We start from the raw sequence: 20,188 nt of genomic DNA on the forward strand, positions 1-20,188 counted from the left end.
TAGAGGTAGGTTATAAAAATGGTCAGGAACTACTTCACAGGTCATAGACCTGATGGGCCGCCGCGGGAGCGGACCGCTTTGCGCGATGGACCGCTGGTCTGACCCAGTAGAGGCAACTTCTTATGTTCTTAAGGCACAGTTGATGCTTTCTTCCAGTTAGTGGAAAAGCAGGGTCATATTTGATGCAAATGTGGGCAAGCCACATGCAAGTCAGAAGTGTTATTGAACTCCAGGGAGTAGACTCCCCTATCCTTCACTCTGATTCATATATGGCTGACAGATTCTCCAAGTGCTTGTCAGTACCTACAATAGTAGCACCATTGGAACTATTGAAGGTCAGAAGTGCAAAGCAGCAAAATGTGTTACTTCCAGAACTCCTGTGATTGTGGACAGGTAGAAAGAGGGGCCCATAAAGAAGCTTCATTGGCAAGTTCCCTACCTATGGATTCTTAGCATGTCAAAATACCACCACTGCCTAATGCTGCTCCTAACATATCTTCATATTTGATTAGAATAAAAAGTATTATGATCATCACTATTGTGGTTATACTTCATTTTCTTTATCTTGTATTAGGATAGTACCGTATTTTCGCGGATATAACGCGCGCGTTATACGCGTTTTTACCTACCGCGCATACCCCTCGCGCGTTATACGCGTGAGCGCGGTATACAAAAGTTTTTCTACATAGTTCCCACCCCGCCCGACGCCCGATTCCCCCCCCCAGCAGGACCGCTCGCACCCCCACCCCGAACGACCGCTCGCACGCGCTCCCACCCGCACCCGCGATCGGAGCAAGAGGGAGCCCAAGCCCTCTTGCCCGGCCGACTCCCCGACAATATCGGGCCAGGAGGGAGCCCAAACCCTCCTGGCCACGGCGACCCCCTACCCCCACCCCGCCCGACGCCCGATTCCCCCCCCCAGCAGGACCGCTTGCACCCCCACCCCGAACGACCGCTCGCACGCGCTCCCACCCGCACCCGCGATCGGAGCAAGAGGGAGCCCAAGCCCTCTTGCCCGGCCGACTCCCCGACAATATCGGGCCAGGAGGGAGCCCAAACCCTCCTGGCCACGGCGACCCCCTACCCCCACCCCGCACTACATTACGGGCAGGAGGGATCCCAGGCCCTCCTGCCCTCGACGCAACCCCCCCTCCCTCCCTCCAACGACCGCCCCCCCCAAGAACCTCCGACCGCCCCACCAGCCGACCCGCGACCCCCCTGGCCGACCCCCACGACACCCCCACCCCCCTTCCCCGTACCTTTGCTAGTTGGCCGGACAGACGGGAGCCAAACCCGCCTGTCCGGCAGGCAGCCAACGACGGAATGAGGCCGGATTGGCCCATCCGTCCCAAAGCTCCGCCTACTGGTGGGGCCTAAGGCGCGTGGGCCAATCAGAATAGGCCCTGGAGCCTTAGGTCCCACCTGGGGGCGTGGCCTGAGGCACATGGGCCCAACCCGACCATGTGCCTCAGGCCGCGCCCCCAGGTGGGACCTAAGGCTCCAGGGCCTATTCTGATTGGCCCACGCGCCTTAGGCCCCACCAGTAGGCAGAGCTTTGGGACGGATGGGCCAATCCGGCCTCATTCCGTCGTTGGCTGCCTGCCGGACAGGCGGGTTTGGCTCCCGTCTGTCCGGCCAACTAGCAAAGGTATGGGGAAGGGGGGTGGGGGTGTCGTGGGGGTCGGCCAGGGGGGTCGCGGGTCGGCTGGTGGGGCGGTCGGAGGTTCTTGGGGGGGGCGGTCGTGGGAGGGAGGGAGGGGGGTTTGCGTCGAGGGCAGGAGGGCCTGGGATCCCTCCTGCCCGTAATGTAGTGCGGGGTGGGGGTAGGGGGTCGCCGTGGCCAGGAGGGTTTGGGCTCCCTCCTGGCCCGATATTGTCGGGGAGTTGGCCGGGCAAGAGGGCTTGGGCTCCCTCTTGCTCCGATCGCGGGTGCGGGTGGGAGCGCGTGCGAGCGGTCGTTCGGGGTGGGGGTGCGAGCGGTCCTGCTGGGGGGGGGGTGAATCGGGCGTCGGGCGGGGTGGGGGTAGGGGGTCGCCGTGGCCAGGAGGGTTTGGGCTCCCTTCTGGCCCGATATTGTCGGGGAGTCGGCGGTCCTTCGGGGTGGGGGTGCGAGTGGTCCTGCCGGGGGGGGGGGCAGGGCGGGTAAACGGAGAGTCGGGACAGCGCACATAGAGTCGGGGAGGGCGAAAGGAGAGTCGGGGTGGCCAGAGGAGAGTCGGGGCGGGCGAAAGGAGAGTCGGGGCGGCCAGAGGAGAGTCGGGGCGGGCGAAAGGACAGTCGGGCAGCATGCGCGTTATACCCGTGAGCGCGGTATACAAAAGTTTTTATACATAATATTGTGGTTTCTGCGCGCTATACCCGTGTGCACGTTTTACACGGGTGCGCGTTATATCCGCGAAAATACGGTACTAGAGTAGGTGTCAGATAGAGATGAGAACAATAGTACTCCAGACCATTAGTCTCCCTAGAAAAGATTATTCAAAGATACAAAATGCATATTTTACAGCTATTTTACATAAAGGTCTAAATAAAAGGATGTATCTTGAAGATTTTCTGTCACAAATACATGCTGATTTTCATTGGAAAAATATTTTTGTCTCAATTACTGCATCTGTGATAGGTTTTCACCTTCAGATCCCAAGATGAAATGATGAATATCGGGCCCAGTTGACATACGAGGACTCAGACAGCTTTTTTCTATTACACCACATGGTGTTACCATTTTTATATGAACAACCTGTAATACACACAATGCACAATATTATTGATCTATCTATATCCTTGTTTAAAATAAATGTGAATACTTAATGAAAGCCACTATAATTTGTGCTGTATACACACAGAATAGCACATCAAGTATGGGTGCTGACTCAATACTGCAAATCAATCCTTACTCTAAATATTACAGAAAATAAAACTAGCAAATTTCTCATCCTTATTACTAACTACAGTATGCCTATTAAAATTTCTTCCCCCTCCCTCCCTCATCTGTGTAAAGTAGATCAGAAGTATAATGTAGATCTTAAGATGTGTGAGACCTCCCAACAAGGTATCAAGCAAATAACCTTTCAACCCAGGATGCATCTATCACTGTCCTCACAATGTAGCTTTTTAGTTAAAGATAAGACATATAAAAAGCTGGTGGCCAGCTGTTAACTGATGAACTCCTTTATGATCAATAAAGCACACTGCCAAAATTTTCACAATTTGTGTTATTGTAGTTTTGTAAAGTAAAGTCACAGATACTACTAGTTTTTGACCAGAAAAGATAACATAAGCAGGACTTGAGATTACCTACAATATTTGCCATCAGTGCTTTACAGCTGTAATACAGAACAATGGTTGAGGTCTACTGATATACAACACAAAACTACAATGGTTATAGCACTAACAAAAATATTTTAAAAATTAGGGAAACAGCTGAACATTTGCATTTTTATTATGAGCTAAACTAAACTAAAATAAACTAAACCTTAGGTTTGTATACCGCACCATCTCCACAAGCGTAGAGCTCGGCACGGTTTACAGGGTTAGGTTGAAAAGGAGCTACAATGAAGGGTTATAGGAAAGGAGCTAGGACGATAAAGAGAGACAGGGTACCAAAGAGCGGGAGGTGTTAGATTTTGAAAAGAGCCAAGTTTTCAGGTGTTTGTGGAAGGATTGGAGGGAGCTTGAAATTCTGAGCGGGGATGTGAGGTTGTTCCAGAGTTCTGAGCTTAAATGCCTTTTTTTTTTCAGGTCAAAATTTTTATTGAAAATTTCAGAAAAAGAAATATAACATCAGAAAAGTAGGGATCATAAAGAACAATGCACAAATAATCCAATGTATATACATCACTATAAAGACAACGCTTAAAATCTAAGCGGAATCAGAGAGTGACAAGAAGAATAAAGATATAGGGAAGGGGAAAGAAAAGAAAGAGATATACAAAGAAGCAGTATATATGTAGGTGAGTATGTAGGTGAGAATCAGGAGTGGTCAGCAGGATGAGTACATAAAACAGTCCAAGAATTTCCAAGGGGATGATGGAGGACCAGAATATAAGGACAAACTTGAAATAGCACGTTTTTCAAATGCATATTGTTCATATTTTTTATAAAGGCAAAGTGAGTTCCACCAAAAGGTGTAATCCAATAAGAAGGCTGATTTCCAGTTCTTGAGAATCTGCATAATGGCTATTACGAACATAGTATCAATCAAAATGGAAGGGCAGTCAGAATTGAGAAAGCTCGAATGCTGAGATCTGATGATAATCATATCAAAGGATAACGTATCAGTACAAGAGGTAATATCTTTTATAGTAGTCCAAACTTGAGACCAAAAGGGTTGAACCGCTGAGCAATAAAAGAGCATGTGATCCAATGTGCCATCTGCTTGAAGACAATGCCAGCATTTGGGGTCTGGCCGAAGATTGGCTTTCCACATACGATACGGAGTCCAGATAGCATGCCACATCACATAAAACATAGATTGCGAAATTCTGGAGGACATTAGAGGTCTATTAGTTTTCATCCATAATAGGTCCCAATCAATATCTTGAAGAGGTGTAGTGAGCATGTTTTCCCAGTGCTTCATGAATTGAGGTTGAAAGGGATAATGATGATCCCTCAGGATACGATAAAAGAAAGAAATAGCTTTGCCAGTTGACATAACTAAATTACTCCAATTTTTAACAGAGTTAAACGAGATACAGTTAGCGGAGCAAAGAGGGCTGGCAGAGAGAGCAGAAACCAATTGTAGCCATTGAGGGTGGCAATGCTTAATAGCTGGGTAGCGGATGCAGAATTGGGAAAATGTCATAGGGGAATCCAAAGACATTAATTGATTAACAGTCCAAATACCAGCCCTCTGCCACACTTTCCAGGAGAATATTTTACCCTTGTATTTAAATTTTGAGTTATTCCAAATAGACATGTCAGCATAATTATACATGAATACATCCGCTGCAGCATCCAAATGTCTCATAGCATATTGGGTAGCACTCAGCAAAGGATACAACTTCAATTGTTTAGGAAAATTAAGTGTACATAACACATGAGTGGGGTAAGGAGTACTTATAAAAAGTTCCATTTCCATCCAAAGGGGTGGATCATTGATAAGGTCTCTCAGGAGCCAGAAAGCTCCATATTTGGCTAAAGAGGCAATATGATAGAGGTGAAAATCGGGCAAATTCATACCACCACAAGTTTTAGAGCCAAATAATTTGGTAAGAGCTATACGAGGTTTTTTATTATTCCATATAAATCCAGAGAGTCTAGCAGAAATCCAATGAAACAGGGATTTGTTGCAAACAGAAGGAAGCATGGATAAAGTATATATAATCTGCGGAGCTAATGTCATTTTGAGAGACGCAATTCTACCCCACCACGATAAGTATAAAGGAAACCAGTTGGTAATCGTTTGAGTGATCAATGTTTTGATTTTAGTCACATTGAGATCCATAACATTGATGGGATCTTTGTGAATCCAGACACCCAAATATTTAATAGCTTCGTGAGACCATTTGAAGGGAAAATGAGACAATTCTGAGAGAGTGATATGATCATTTAAAGGGAAGAGTTCAGATTTTTCCCAATTAACTAAATAACCCGATAATAGAGAATATTCAGTAAGTATATCAATAAGAGCAGGCAAAGAGGTTAATGGATCCCTTACAAATAAAAGGACGTCATCGGCGTATGCAGCAAGTTTAATTTGTCTGGTGAAAGAAGTGACACCTTTGATGGCGGTACATTCCCGAATGGAAGTTAAGAGGGGTTCTAGTGCTAAATTAAACAACAATGGGGAGAGAGGACACCCTTGTCTAGTTCCACGATGTAATGAAATTTTGTGTGATAGGGTGTTATTAATCAGTATACGAGAAGACGGATGCCAGTATATCGTTTTAATCCAATCAGTAAAATAGGATCCAAAGTTATACCAATGAAGAACACGCAGTAGGAAAGGCCATTCGACACGGTCAAAGGCCTTTTCCGCATCTATGGCCAATCCTACTACAGGATCTTGAAGTGATTTAACATGTATATTAATATGATGAAAAAGTCTTAGATTATCGCCAATGTGACGTTTCTGTATGAAGCCAATTTGATCTTTGTGAATAAGAGAAGGAATGACTTTATTAAGTCTCAGTGCTAAGATCTTGGCCAGAATCTTATAATCTAAGTTGAGGAGTGAGATAGGTCTAAAATTCTTTACTAGAGTGGGATCCCTATCCGGTTTAGGAAAAACTACTATGGTGGCGTCTGCAAAGTTGAATTGTTTATCAGGAGTTAGATGAAGAAAATTATAGTAATCAAGGAGACGATGTGCTAAAAGTTTATGAAATCTTTAATAGAACTCGTTAGTGTAGCCATCGGGTCCAGGTGCTTTGTTGTTGGCTAAGGAAGAAATAGCAGTAGCTATTTCTGCTGAAGAGATGGGAATATCTAATTCTATTTTGGAAGAGTCCGATAACTGCGGATGGGCTAATTTATTCAAGAAAGCATCAATATGGGAATCCGTCAAAGTAAAATCTGAGGTATACAAAGATGAGTAAAATTGTTCAAATTGGGTGGAGATTAGATCAGAAGTGGTTACATGATGACCTAAAGAATCCTGGATAGAGGAAATGTGAAGTTTCTTTGATTTCGTCTTTAGATATCTAGCCAAAGATTTACCCATGACATTGTCACCTATGTAGTGCCAAGAAGCATGTATGAATAGCTCTTGTCTAGCTTTATTAGATATAAGAGAATTATATTCATATTTAAGTTTTAGAATTTGTTGATAAAGTGAGGAGTCACCAACATGAGTAGACATGTGCTTCCGCTCAAGTTGTTGAATAGAGAGCTCTAATTCTTTTTCTTTCTGTAATTTAAGCTTTTTTTCCCAGGCAGACAATTTGATCAATTCTCCTCTAAGCGAGGCTTTATACGCTTCCCAAATGATAGAAGGGCAAACATCAGGATCCTTAGAATTAAGATCAAAAAATTCAGCAGTAAATGATTCAATCTTGTCACAGATTTCATCATCAAGGAGTAGATGATTATTAAGTCTCCAGGAGGGAGATCCGGAGGGTACTAGAGGAATGGTAAGGTGAAGTGAGATAGCTGCATGGTCAGTGAGTGTAATCGGGTGCATGAGAGTGCTTGTCAAAGTGTGAGACAGAGAAAGAGAGATGAGAAAGTAGTCTATTCTAGAGTAGGAGTTATGAGGAGGAGAATAGTGAGAATATTCTCTACCCGTCGGGTCTAACAATCTCCAGGGATCAGTGAGAGAAAAATTGTTTTTAAGACAATGGAGTTCTTGAAAAGATTTAGACTTAGCCAGTTTGCAGGAGGATGATCTATCTAAGTATACGTCCTGTACCTGATTAAAATCCCCCCCTAAAATTAAGGAGTCGGAACCAAATTCCATTAAGATGGACTGAAGTTCTCTGAAAAATTCTGGATGATAAAGGACAGGAGCGTACACATTTAGAAAAACATATCTAGCCAAGTGCAACCCAACATGAACCAGGCACCATCTTCCCTCTGCATCCGTTTTGTGAGATAAGACAGAAATAGGTATATTATTATTAAAAAAAATTGAGACACCATTTTTTTTCTGTGAGTCGCTGGGGAAAAGAAATGCGAGGAATAACCTTTTATATGGAGTTTAGAAGCGGCAGCAGGGGGAAGATGGGTCTCCTGAAGGAAAACAACATCTGGATGTTTAAATGTATATAGTGAAAGATCTTTTTCCTTTTAATTGGGTGATTCAGCCCATTGACGTTATGTGAAAGAATGTGTAAATCAGCCATTATCAAACAGGTAGACATCATCAGAAACAATCTCAAGTAAAAGATCTAAAGAAGTACTGGAAAGACCACTCCTGTACATCAGAAAAAGGATAAAATGGGAAAAGAAGAGAACATAGACAGTATCAGCAAGCATGGCATGGAAGAAAGCCATGCTGTAGTATAACAGTAATAATTAATAAACAATTTGCGGGTGTACCTACAACTGCAGAAGGCAGACCCAGGAAGCAATCAACTAAACACTCCACACCTGTATGAAACATTAAATGTAAATGGAACTTCAGGCGAATAAACAAAAAGAACCTGCAATACATGAACATCAGTACATATTGTCAAAAGAAATCATTGCATTCTCAGTGATTCAAGAAAGGAGGCAAGTTCTTCAGGCTCTGTAAAAGAAGTGGTACGGTTGTTGTAGGTAATTTTCATCCTAGCAGGATACATGAGGCCATACTTTACGCCAATATCTTTCAATTCTTGGCGATGTGCCAGAAATGCCTTCCGTTTCAGCGCCGTAGATTTCGCCAAGTCAGGAACAATAAAGAACTTCTTTCCTTGATGAAGTAGATGAGAATGAGATTTGGCAGCAGTGATTATCTGTAGCGCATGTTGGAAGCGCAGGAGTTTCGCCACTATGGGTTGTGCTGTAGTTAAATGAGGAGACGGTTTGGATGGCACACGGTGCGCCCGCTCTATCTCAAGTGGGGTAGTAAAATTAAGACCCAGCATTTTCAGCAGGAATTCAGTCAGAAAGGCTGCCATGTCTGCTCCCTCCGATTTTTCCGATAATCCAATAATTCTGATGTTACTTCGTCTGTTGCGATTGGATAAATCCTCCAAATCTCTCTGCAGGGAGGAAATTAGTTTGTCATGTTTATCCACCAAGGAGAGTTTGGAATGTAGTGTCGTCGTTTTTTCCTCGAGTGCATCCAAGCGGTGACGCACGTCCACAAATTGAGCATTAAGCGATTCAATTTCGATCCTTAGCAGTTTTGTTTCCTCAACCTGCTCTTGCATGATATGCTTAAAAGAACGGAGCTCTTTAAGTAATGTGTCGAAGTGCGAGTTCTCATGTTTGGACGCCATCTTGTCTGGTGAGACTGGATCAGTTTTAAGCCTTTTGCCGCCGAGAGGAGCAGGCAAAGTCGGGTCTCCTTTAGTGTTTTTCGGCGGAGTCCTCAAGCCAAACACCAAGGGCAGCAATTAAACACGTCGGGGAGAAAATTTTCGCCTGAATGTACCTTTATTTATCTTGAATTAGGTGGCAGTGTGGAGGAGCCATTACCCCATGCGTCTGATCGCTTCGCTAGTCAGGCTCCGCCCCTGAGCTTAAATGCCTATTAGAAAGGTGACAGCAATGAACATGCACAAGCTTAGATGTGCCGAGAAAATTAGTATAGTAAAGTAAATAAACAAACTAGAAAAAATAGATCATGCAGTTTGATGGCATTCTATTTCTACCACTCCCCAAAAAAATCTACTAATAAAATAGAGCTGACTCAATGGCTTCATAAGTAATATTCAAAAACCCAGGTACAGTTTCCTGGCTGAACCCCAACAGTTGCTAAATTAGCTAGGCTTGAAGATGCTGCAAAGATGGCAATTATAGCCATTAGTCAAAGATGATGTACATTGACCTAACTTAGGGTCTACAACTGCCAGATTCCAAAGGATGCTACAATCTGTGGCCCCTTGCCAAATACAATCACTAAGGGCTCCTTTTACAAAACCGCACTAGTGGTTTTATCGCATGCACCGGATTAGCACGCGCTAGCCAGAAGTCTACCACCAGCTGAAAAGGAGGCGGTAGCGGCTAGCGCATGCGGCAATTTAGCACGCGCTATTCCGCATGTTAAGGCCCTAGTGCGGATTTGTAAAAGGACCCCTAAGTTAGGTGGGAGGGTTATAAAATAGTGGGAACATCCCCAGTTTCAAAGCTTAACAGAGGTCAATCACTTGGAAACTCAAAAGGAGTAGGAGGAAACTGCTGGATAAAAATATACAAATAATTTTTTATGTGCATCTCAACAGGATCCAAAATAGCCTACAGAAAGGAAGATTAAGTTTACATGAAGCTCAACTTCTAAAACATGCCTATTCAATTATAAATAGGTAAACTGAGGAACAGGAGAAGAATAGATTATACAAGGGGCTTAATTCTATAAAGAGTCACCCAGATGTAATAAGCAAAGTGGCCCATAAAAGCCAGGATTCTAATAATTTAAGTGTATATATGACCTCATATATAATACAGACTAATAGAAAAGTATAAGCAATGAATGATCTGATGTGTGTATTTTAGAAGTGGGAGTGAGCAGATTTTCATATAAATTCTAGAATACTACACTTTACACGAGTTCCAGCACACAACTAGGTGCAAGCATTTATATCAGCTATAGTGTCGATGTGTTAAGCCACAATAAGACAAAACATGGAACAATGGTCCAAATATCCTGATGCAGCTGGGCAAAAAACACAGGCCATGTCAGTAGCTGGTCCCTGGAGTGCTAAGATAAGCGTTCCATTTGGTTATGCTTAAGAAAGTTTGTGAAAATGAATAATAATATCCAATCATCTTACAATTTGGTTTGTACTCCGCTTTAGATCTTATATCAAACATAAGGAGTTGGCAAAGAGAATTTGAAAAAAAAGCTGTTTTGAGTGTGTTTAAAGTTGTGTACAAAAATATTAAGAACCCATAATAATTTATGGTGAGCCATGAGCAACTGAGAACCGGTGGATATTATTTACTTCGATTTTCAGAAAGCGTTTGACAAGGTTCCACATGTAAGACTTCTCAGGAAACTTCAAGGCCATGGAATAGAAGGAGATATACTAAGATGGATAGGCAAATGGCTGGAGAACAGAAGGCAGAGAGTGGGCATAAATGGGAAGTTCTCAGACTGGGAGAATTTGACTAGCGGTGTGCCCCAGGGATCAGTACTTGGGCCCATCTTATTTAATATTTTCATCAATGACCTAGAGGATGGAACATCCAGTGAGATCATCAAATTTGCAGATGACACAAAGCTATGCCGGGCAATCAAATCGCAGAAGGACAGTGAGGAACTTCAGAGTGACTTGAGTCGATTGGAGAAATGGGCAGATAAATGGCAGATGAAGTTTAATGTGGAAAAATGCAGTGATGCACTTAGGCAGAAAGAATAAGGAACACAAGTATAGTACATGTCAGGTGCAACTCTGGGAAAAACCGAACAGGAAAAGGACCTGGGTGTTCTAATTGATAGGACCCTGAAGCCGTCAGCGCAATGCACGGCGGCGGAGAAGAACGCAAATAGAATGCTAGGCATAATAAAAAGGGAATCACGAGTCGATTAGAGAAAGTAATAATGCTGCTTTATAGAGGGATGGTCAGACCACACTTGGAATACTGCATCCAACATTGGTCTCTATACCTAAAGAAGGATATAAAACTGCTGGAGAGGGTGCAGAGATGAGCAATGAAGCTAATAAAAGGTATGGAGAACTTGGAATTCAAGGAATGACTTAAGAGACTGGGATTGTTCTCCCTTGAGAAGAGGAGACTGCGAGGGGAAATGATCGAGACTTTCAAAATACCGAAAGGAATCGACAAAATAGAGCAGGAAAAAAAATTATTTACAATGTCCAATGTGACACGGACAAGAGGACATGGACTGAAGCTAAGGGTGGACAAGTTCAGGAAGTTCTGCTTCACGCAACGAGTGGTGGACACCTGGAATGCTCTCCCAGAAGAGGTAATTGCGGAATCCACCGTACTAAGATTTAAGGGTAAGCTAGATGTACCTCTCCTTATGAGTGGCATACCCTCACAGCACTAACAGAAAGGCTTAAACGTGGCGGAAGCTGCAGCGCGCAAATGTCACCGCAGGATTGTCAGTGCGCCAAAGTCCAGCGCACTTTTCATGGTGTACAAAATTTTCAGTTCGATTTGGCCTATTGAATCAATTTTTAGATTTGATTTTCCAGCCCAATCAGGCATTTTTTTTCAAACATCCTGGTGGGTTTATTTCATTGCCTCTTCAACCACCCCACGTCGGCACTGTGGTGTAAACAAAAACAAACAAAAAAAGACTTTTCCTTTCTCCGTTAGGTCCTAGCTCACGCTCGCTCCCTAACACCACCTCTGGCAGGTTACACATTTCAAATCTGACATATTGTAATCACAAAATAGAAAATACAATTATTTGTTCTACCTTTTGTTGTCTGGTCATTTTATTATTCAAATCAAGTTGGTCCCAGGCTCTGGTGTCTGTCTTCTGTTAACTTGCTCGCCAGGGTCTCCTGCCCTTTTGATATTTTCTTCTTTCTCCGGGCTCACCATCCATCTTCCATCTCTGTATCTTGCCTTCCACTGCCATATCCAACATTTCTGTTTCTTTACCTCTTTCCCACTGTCTACTATCTCTCTCTCCCCCTCTGCCTTGACCCTGGGTCAGACCTCTCTATTCCCATCCACGCAGCATCTCTCGGGAAAGATTCAGGAAGACTGGAAAGTGGTGAATGTTACGCTGATATTCAAAAAAGATTCAAGGGGAGATCCAGGAAACTACAGACCGGTGAGTCTGACCTTGGTACCGGGAAAGATGGTAGAGTCGCTGATAAAGGACCACATCATTGATCACCTTGACACAGACACAATCTGATGAGGACCAGCCAGCAAGGTTTCAGTAAAGGCAGATCTTGAATGACGAACTTGCTGCACTTCTTCGAGGGAGTAAACAGGCGGATAGACAAAGGCGACCCGGGTGACATTGTATATCTGGATTTTTAGAAGGCGTTCGACAAAGTTCCACATGAACGACTACTTCGGAAAATTGCATACCATGGAATCGAGGGTGAAATACTCACGTGGAAATACTCACTGGCTCGAGCATAGGAAACGGAGAGTGGGGGTAAATGGACAATACTCGGAGGGTAGCTAGGAGGGAGGGTCAATAGAGTGGGCAGACTTGATGGGCCTTGGCCCTTTTCTGCCGTCACTTTTCTATGTTTCTATGGACTGGAAGAGCGTCACCAGTGGGGTGCCGCAGGGCTCGGTGATTGGACCCGTGCTCTTCAACATCTTTATAAATTATCTGGACATTGGTACGACAAGTGAGGTGATTAAATTTGCGGACAATACGAAGTTATTCAGAGTAGTGAAGACACAGGGGAATTGTGAAGATCTGCAATGTGACATAATCAGGCTAGAGAAATGGGCATCGACATGGCAGATGAGGTTCAACGTTGATAAGTGCAAAGCGATGCATGTCGGGAACAAAAATCTCATGCACAAATAAAGGATGTCCAGGGCGGTACTTGGAGAGACCACCCAGGAAAGGGACTTGGGAGTTCTGATCGGCAAGTCCATGAAGCCATCTGATCACGAACAGATCAGAGAAGGTTATCATGCCGGGCCATGGTGCGCCTTCACCTGGAGTACTGCGTCCAGCACTGGTCACCGTACATGAATAAGGACACGGTACTACTCGAAAGGGTTCAGAGAAGAGCAACTAAAATGGTTAAGGGGATGGAGGAGTTGCCGTACAGTTAGAGATTGGAGAAGCTGGGCCTCTTCTCCCTTGAAAAGAGGAGACAGCAAGGGGACATAATCGAAACATTCAACATACTGAAGGGAATAGACTTAGTAGAGAAAGACAGACTGTTCACCCTCTCCAAGGTAGGGAGAACAAGAGGACACTCTCTAAAGTTGAAAGGGGATAGATTCCATACAAACGTAATTAAATTCTTCTTCACCCAGAGAATGGTAGAAAACTGGAACGCTCTTCCGGATTCTGTTATAGGGGAAAACACCCTCCAGGGTTTCAAGACAAAGTTGGACAAGTTCATGCTAAACTGGTAAGACTGGACTCATTTGGAGCACTGGTCTTGACCCAGGGGCCGCCACGTGAGCAGCTCAGGATGGACCACTGGTCTGACCCAGCAGCGGCAATTCTTATGTTCTCTCTTCCTCCCCTCCGTTATCATGTGCAATATTTCTTTCTTTCCCCATGCACTCTTCTCCCTGCCCTCCACTGTAGGTCCAACATTTCTCCCTCTCTTTTCTCCATGCAAGTCTCCCTCCCCTCCACCATATGCAGGATTTCTCCCTCTCATCCCTTTCTCTTTGTTGCATCACTCCCCTTCCTCTCTTGCCCCCCTTTTGCAGCAGCTTTCCATCCCTCCTATTCCCCTGTGCAACTCCTCCTGACCAACACCCCTCCCCCACCATGAGAACAGACATACCTTTGGATTTCCCGATGCAGCAGCAGTGGTGGCCAGCCAGTGGAGGAAGTGCTATGAAGAAGCTGCTTGCGGCCTATTCTGCCAGGACTTCCCTCTGCCATACCTAATGAAGGCCAAGGGGAATTTCTCAGGGAGTTGGTACTGCAGATTTTACAGTTTAAGGGGGGGCACTCTGATTTTTGGCAGTGACTTTAACCTTACCGTGACCCCGCATCTGGACAACTCAGGTAGAGCTGGGAATTATGGTAGGCGGGATAAAAAATTGATGAAAGAGGCAATTAAATCTCTGAATGTGGAGCAATTTCATTAGAGATTAACATAAAAATCCTTCTTGACTATCTGTGTCCAGCTTGAGGACTATTGGGCCTGCTGAATTGAGGAGATTACCAGTGAAGAGATGCCTTCTAGAGGGACTAATATGAATAATTCTTGCTCCCAAATGTTTGACACTGAATGAGTTGACATGCAGAGATGTCTGGCTTGTATCAATGGAGACTACGATGGTGCCATAAACAACAAAGGCATGGCTCACAAAGCCATCAGCACCAATAAAGAAGCTGCCGTTTAAGTCAATGGCTTGAGTGATTACTTAGGCCCTAATGATTCCAGTTTTGGGGTCTATGCCCCAGATCCAGCCTGTTAGAGGACTTATATCCATGCCTCTTCCTTTAGCACAGATCCATGTCCTCTGAGGAAGGCTCATTTCAGGAGGTGAGGACACAGTTTGTTACATTGCAATCAGGACTCAGACACTTATAGAAATTTGTGGCAGCCATTTTCCAGCTGCATTTGTAATGCTTGAATCCACAAAGAGGGCAGCAGGTTGGAGAAGAGGAACTCAGTTATAACAGCTCAGATGTTGTCTATTCTTTCCTCTTTTCTTTAAATGGGGGGAGGGGCAGGGAGGAACCAGTGAGAAGGGCAAAATCTAACAAAGTTTTAGAAAAGAGTAAAACAGTAAGATATAAGAACATATCCATGTTAAAAACATAAGTAGAGACCAAGATATCTAATGAGGTTGTCATTATGCAGGATTTTCCATGCTTGCTCAGAAAAATCACCACCCACTAGTATGACTGACTTTATCCAGTTGTTGTTTTGGTTTTTTTTTTAAACAGAAAAGGGTAAATGAGCCTGGTTCTTAGATCAACTGTGCAAATATGCATCGTGAATATTCTGAATAGATATTGTAAAGGATCTCAAGGGCAGAGTTTGGGGCCCAGTAACTTTGAAGGATATATACCACTAAAGCACATCATTACAACACCCTTAGAGAAAAAAATATTTTCAAAAGTCTCTTTACATCTAAACTATTCTCTCTGAAATTCAAGTCTTGCTGCCCACTAATACTGCCTCTTTTATAGGAACTAAGATGTGCCTAGCTCCAAAATCAGCTTCCCAAAATGCTCACCAAAAAGACAGCCAAATAAAAGGAACCCACAAGAGACAAGATAAAACACATCAATTAAGTGTCCTCCTGAGGGCACACAATTCTCTATCACAACTGAAATAATTTCAGAGTGACTCAGCATCAGTTAAGCTCAGCATTAGATATTCAGCACCTCAATATAATGTTAGAATCGATTACTATATATTTATTTTTTGAACTTGCAATGTGCAATTTTAAGTACACTTTTCATATACAGTACATTTTTATATTTAACACCAAGATAAAAAACAATCAGAGTTAGAATTCCCTTACAAATTTGTGACCTTTTATTGATCAACATAACAGTTCCATAAAATTTCAGATTTCTACAAAAATATTTATTTTCTCCTTTTGAAGCAACCCAAAAATGTCTAAGAGTAGAACTTAGATATTGATCCAAAAAAAGGGTACTAATAGACATGTTCGTCTCAAACTATTTTATGTAAAAGAAATTATGCATTGAGAGGCTTTTTAATTAAGTTCAGTGGCAAAGCACAGAACACATCACCACAAAATAGATTATTCCTCCCCCCTCCCCGAAACAGCACTGAAGAAAGAAATCTAGAATTCTGATCTTCTACTAATAAAGATAACATGTGTAAAAGCTTTACCAGATCTTCAATGTTTCCATAGATATTCTTTTTCATGCCCGAAGCTCTTGTGGCCACCCATCCTCCCACAGTACTGAACTCCATAGAATCTGGTTCATGACCTGTACAGTAACCACTTTCTCCAAGCTGCAAACATGTAGGAAGCAATCAATGTCAATTGGGCTAGTGTTGTCATGCAACACATTAAATAGAAAAAAAATCAGTTTAACTGCAAAATATCTTTCTGCCTTTTCAATTGTCTCTTACGAGGAAGAAATCCAGTCATCACATTTTACAGATACAGTAAAGTACAACATTCTTTTCAAAAATCCGATTGTTCTTGAAAAACAGCACTTCCAATTTAAAGCAAAAGCAGCAAAGGGCAACTTTCGTAGTATCACTTTCTACTATAATGCACACCACTGAACAAGCATCTCACTCAAACACAATGGATTTATTTCAGCACCAAGGTTCACAGGGGAAAAAGAAATTATCTGAAGATCAACAAGCCCAGGAGATGGATCTACTAGATCTTACAAAAATTTTAGAAACTTTTGATTCTGAGCAAATGGAAGTGGCTACACTCTTTGTACAATTGGCACTGGACTCTGATAGAGACTGGCTATTAAAAATTTTCTTTAGATTTAAAGATAAATTATTCCTGAATCAAAAAATAAGAATGTACCCAGATGTTTCTAGAATAACTCAAAAAAAGAGGAAACAGCTTCTTCTTTTAAGATCTCAGGTCTTGAAGCTGGGAGCTACTTTTTTGTTAAGATTTCCTTGTAAATGTTATATTAATTATCAAGGAGCTAAATATATTTTCTTTGAGTCTTCACAGTTGGTAAGATTTATAACTAGTAAAAATGTGATTTCTGAGAACTCTTCTGAATAGAGTCTGAGTAGTAATCAGAGGTGTCTTTTTTTTTTCCTTATGAAGTTTTTCTGAGTTTGATAATGTCCGACTTTTGAATGCTTGCTCCCTCTCATATTGTGGACTAATTAACAGAACAAATGAAAATGTTTTCCTTTATTATTAGTTTTTGATATTTCCTATACCACTTTAATTTATTTCTGTTTATTTGTAATAATTATGATTAAGAATATGTAACATTGAAATGCCAATAAATAATTAAAAACAACAAAAAAAAAGATGCAAGCCCAGACATATGGAAAATGGACTACATCTAAAAAAAACTGTCAGCCCCATTTAAACATTGTCAATAAAGCACTTAGGCCCATATTAAGAATGGACTTTCCCCCATGTTATGCCTTTGGGGAAACCCCTTTTATTGAGCAAGCCCCCTAATACCTCATTCCTTCTACCTTAATGGGACAAGCAGCAGGCCCACAAAAGATTTCAGCAAATTGCCTATACTTAATTTTCTTAAGGAGTGATGTGTTTTAATATACAGCCATCTGGCCAAGCTTCCTGTATGCATTGGCATCTTGTATTTGTAATGCAGGTCATGCATTCCTCTGCATTAGACAGAGTCACTTGTTTCTCATTTTTCTACATTAGTGCAGCTTTGCCATCTGCACAGCACCCGAGTTTCAATCAATGCCCTTAAACTACAACAAAAGCCAAAGTAGTCCCACTGAAATCATTTTGAAAGCTCAGCAGTCTCACAAACATTACAAGCCCAACATCTGCAGTACACTCCTTACAGTGTACTTGAAACCATTATCACACATAGATCAATTTGATAAGAATATAGTTAAAGTGCATTTACCTTTTAATTTTTTTATTTTTTTAAATAAGCAGACAGAAGTGTGACCATCTCTGTGAAAAGGTGACTAAGTCAAAAGGAACAAAAAATGAAGTTTAGAGAAAACAATTTTTAATACAACAGTCCAAAACCCATCCTTTTGGACCCATGATAAGAGGAAAAAGAAATCATCCATTCTCAACATCTTAGATCTGCTACTTTAGTCACTTTTCCCCTCCCATAAGACACTCACATATTATAAAAGGGCATCAAGTAACTTTATGAACATGTGCCCTCAGTGGCATAGCAAAGGTGAACGACGCCCAGGACGGTGGCACCCCCCCCCCCCGCCCTCTTCCCCCATGCGTGTGCCCCTTCCCCATACCTTTTTAACTTTAGAGCATGCAGCCACCAACTTACTGCTCGCATCAGCTTCTGCGCTCTCTATGGTGTCACTTCCTAGGTCGGGTCCCAGAAGTGACGTCAGAGAGAGTGCCGAAGTCAATGCGGGCAGCAAGTTGGTGGCTGCTTGCACCGAAGTTAAAAAGGTACAGGGGAAGGGAAGGGGCACATGCATAGCAGGGGGAGAAGTGGGAAGGGGGGCAGAGAGGAGGAGGTATGCCAGCACCCTAAGCAAGATGGCGCCCAAGGCGGACTGCCCCCTCGCCCCCCCCCTTACTACACTACTGTGTACTGAGCAATAAAACAGTTTAAATACAAGTGGTTGTGCCCATTCATACTCCGATTCTTCCCTCTCTCCTTAAAAGAATGACATGGGGATGGTTTCCCCTGGTTATTCATGGGAATGAGGCCAGTGACTAATTCTGTCATCATGTCATTCTCTACTACCAAGTTATAATTAATTTGTTCGAATCCATCAGCCCCTATGCTGCCTTGGAGGACAGAGAATTTCTAAAAGGAAAGCATCTTCCTGGAGAGCTAAGAAATAGTTCTATAGCCAGGACCCGACCACCAGGGGATGCAATATCCTTTCACACCAAAGTTGTATGTCCAATGTGTCAAGGGGCTTCTGCCCAAGAAGAAAAGAGTTAGGACAGCTGTTGTAGTTGGTGATTCGATCATTAGTCATGTAGATAGCTATGTGGCTGGTGGGTGTGAATATTGCCTGGTCAACTTGCCTGCATGGTGTAAAAATGGTGGACCTGATATGTCACCAAGATAGGATTTTAAATAGCGCTGGGGAGGAGCCAGCTTGTCTTGGTACATGAAGGTATCAATTAGATAGGAAAACATGGGAGGGAGGTTTTTGAAGCCAAATTTAGGCTCTTAGGTAGAAAGCTGAAATCCAGATCTTCCAGGGTAGCATTTTCAGAAATGTTCTCCGTTCCACATGCAGGACCTAAGAGGTAGGCAGAGCTCTGAAGTCTCAATGAGTGGTTCAGACTATGGTGTGCAGATAAGGGATTTAAAATGGGTTAGGAATTAGGCAATGTTCTGGGAAAGGGGGAACCTATTCTGAAAGGATGGACTCCACCTTAACCGGGATGGAACCAGGCTGCTGGCGCTAACATTTAGAAAGGAGGTAGAGCAGCTTTTAAACTAAGATAGAGAAAAGTTGACAGGCACCCAGAAACAGATGGTTCAGTGTAAAATATCTTTGCAGGATACTATTAAACCAGCATAGTAACATAGTAGATGACAGCAGATAAAGACCCGAATGGTCCATCCAGTCTGCCCAACCTGATTAAATTTAAATTAGGGTATCCCAATAGAGGGGTTTCAATGATGATGAAAGAAAGCCAGGAATGTTTAAGAGGAATGTTATCCCTGTCAACTTCTAAGCAGACTGTAAATGCAAGGAAAAAACACAATTTGAAGTGTATGTATACAAATGATAGAAGCCTAAAAATAAGATGAGAAAGAGAATATAGCACTAAATGAATAAGTAGATACGATAGGAATCTCAGAGACCTGATGGAAGGAGGTCAATCACTGAGACACTGTGTTACCAGGTACAAACTACTATCTTTGTAGATGCTGCGCCCTGACGCAGTCTGCCATATTGGCAAACGAAACATGCGTGTTGACAGCGGACATCTTTAAAATAACTATGTACACAAACAAAGATAAGTACAAGTTTAGAATATAAATTATTCTCATATAAGTGGAAATATATATAAAAAGATTAAAAAGTTAAAATAACCACCATGGCTGAGGAGGAAGCATATGTGGCTAAAGCAAACTCTTTACTACCTTGTGTTATATACACAAAAGATTGTCGCTTCTGATGGTGTTGGTTGGTTAAATATTTAAAAAACATTTAAAAACAAGCTAATGAGAATAAAAGGTTTTTAATGAATGACTACAAACAACTACTAAATAAAGAATGTGATTAGAAGATCAAGACAGATCATAGAATCACATGTATAGCGAATTGATAATATAGAATTGCTAAAGCATTTTGAACAATCAATATAATAGATTGACAAAGAT

The 20,188-nt window shown here is 42.6% G+C and overlaps 1 protein-coding gene across 1 annotated transcript in view; it reads right to left on the reverse strand.

Annotated features, from left to right (window-relative positions):
• Window positions 1-20,188, reverse strand: part of AGPS (alkylglycerone phosphate synthase) — a 300,029-nt gene that overhangs the window by 144,626 nt on the left and 135,215 nt on the right. Inside the window, exons 9-10 of the mRNA XM_033946176.1 lie at window positions 16,047-16,172; window positions 2,629-2,737 (exon numbers count right to left, since the gene is read on the reverse strand). Coding sequence (XP_033802067.1) covers window positions 2,629-2,737; window positions 16,047-16,172 — 235 coding nt within the window. The remainder of the gene's footprint in view (window positions 1-2,628; window positions 2,738-16,046; window positions 16,173-20,188) is intronic.

This window comes from Geotrypetes seraphini, chromosome 5 (assembly GCF_902459505.1).
Source record: "Geotrypetes seraphini chromosome 5, aGeoSer1.1, whole genome shotgun sequence".
Taxonomy (NCBI): Eukaryota; Metazoa; Chordata; class Amphibia; order Gymnophiona; family Dermophiidae; genus Geotrypetes; species Geotrypetes seraphini.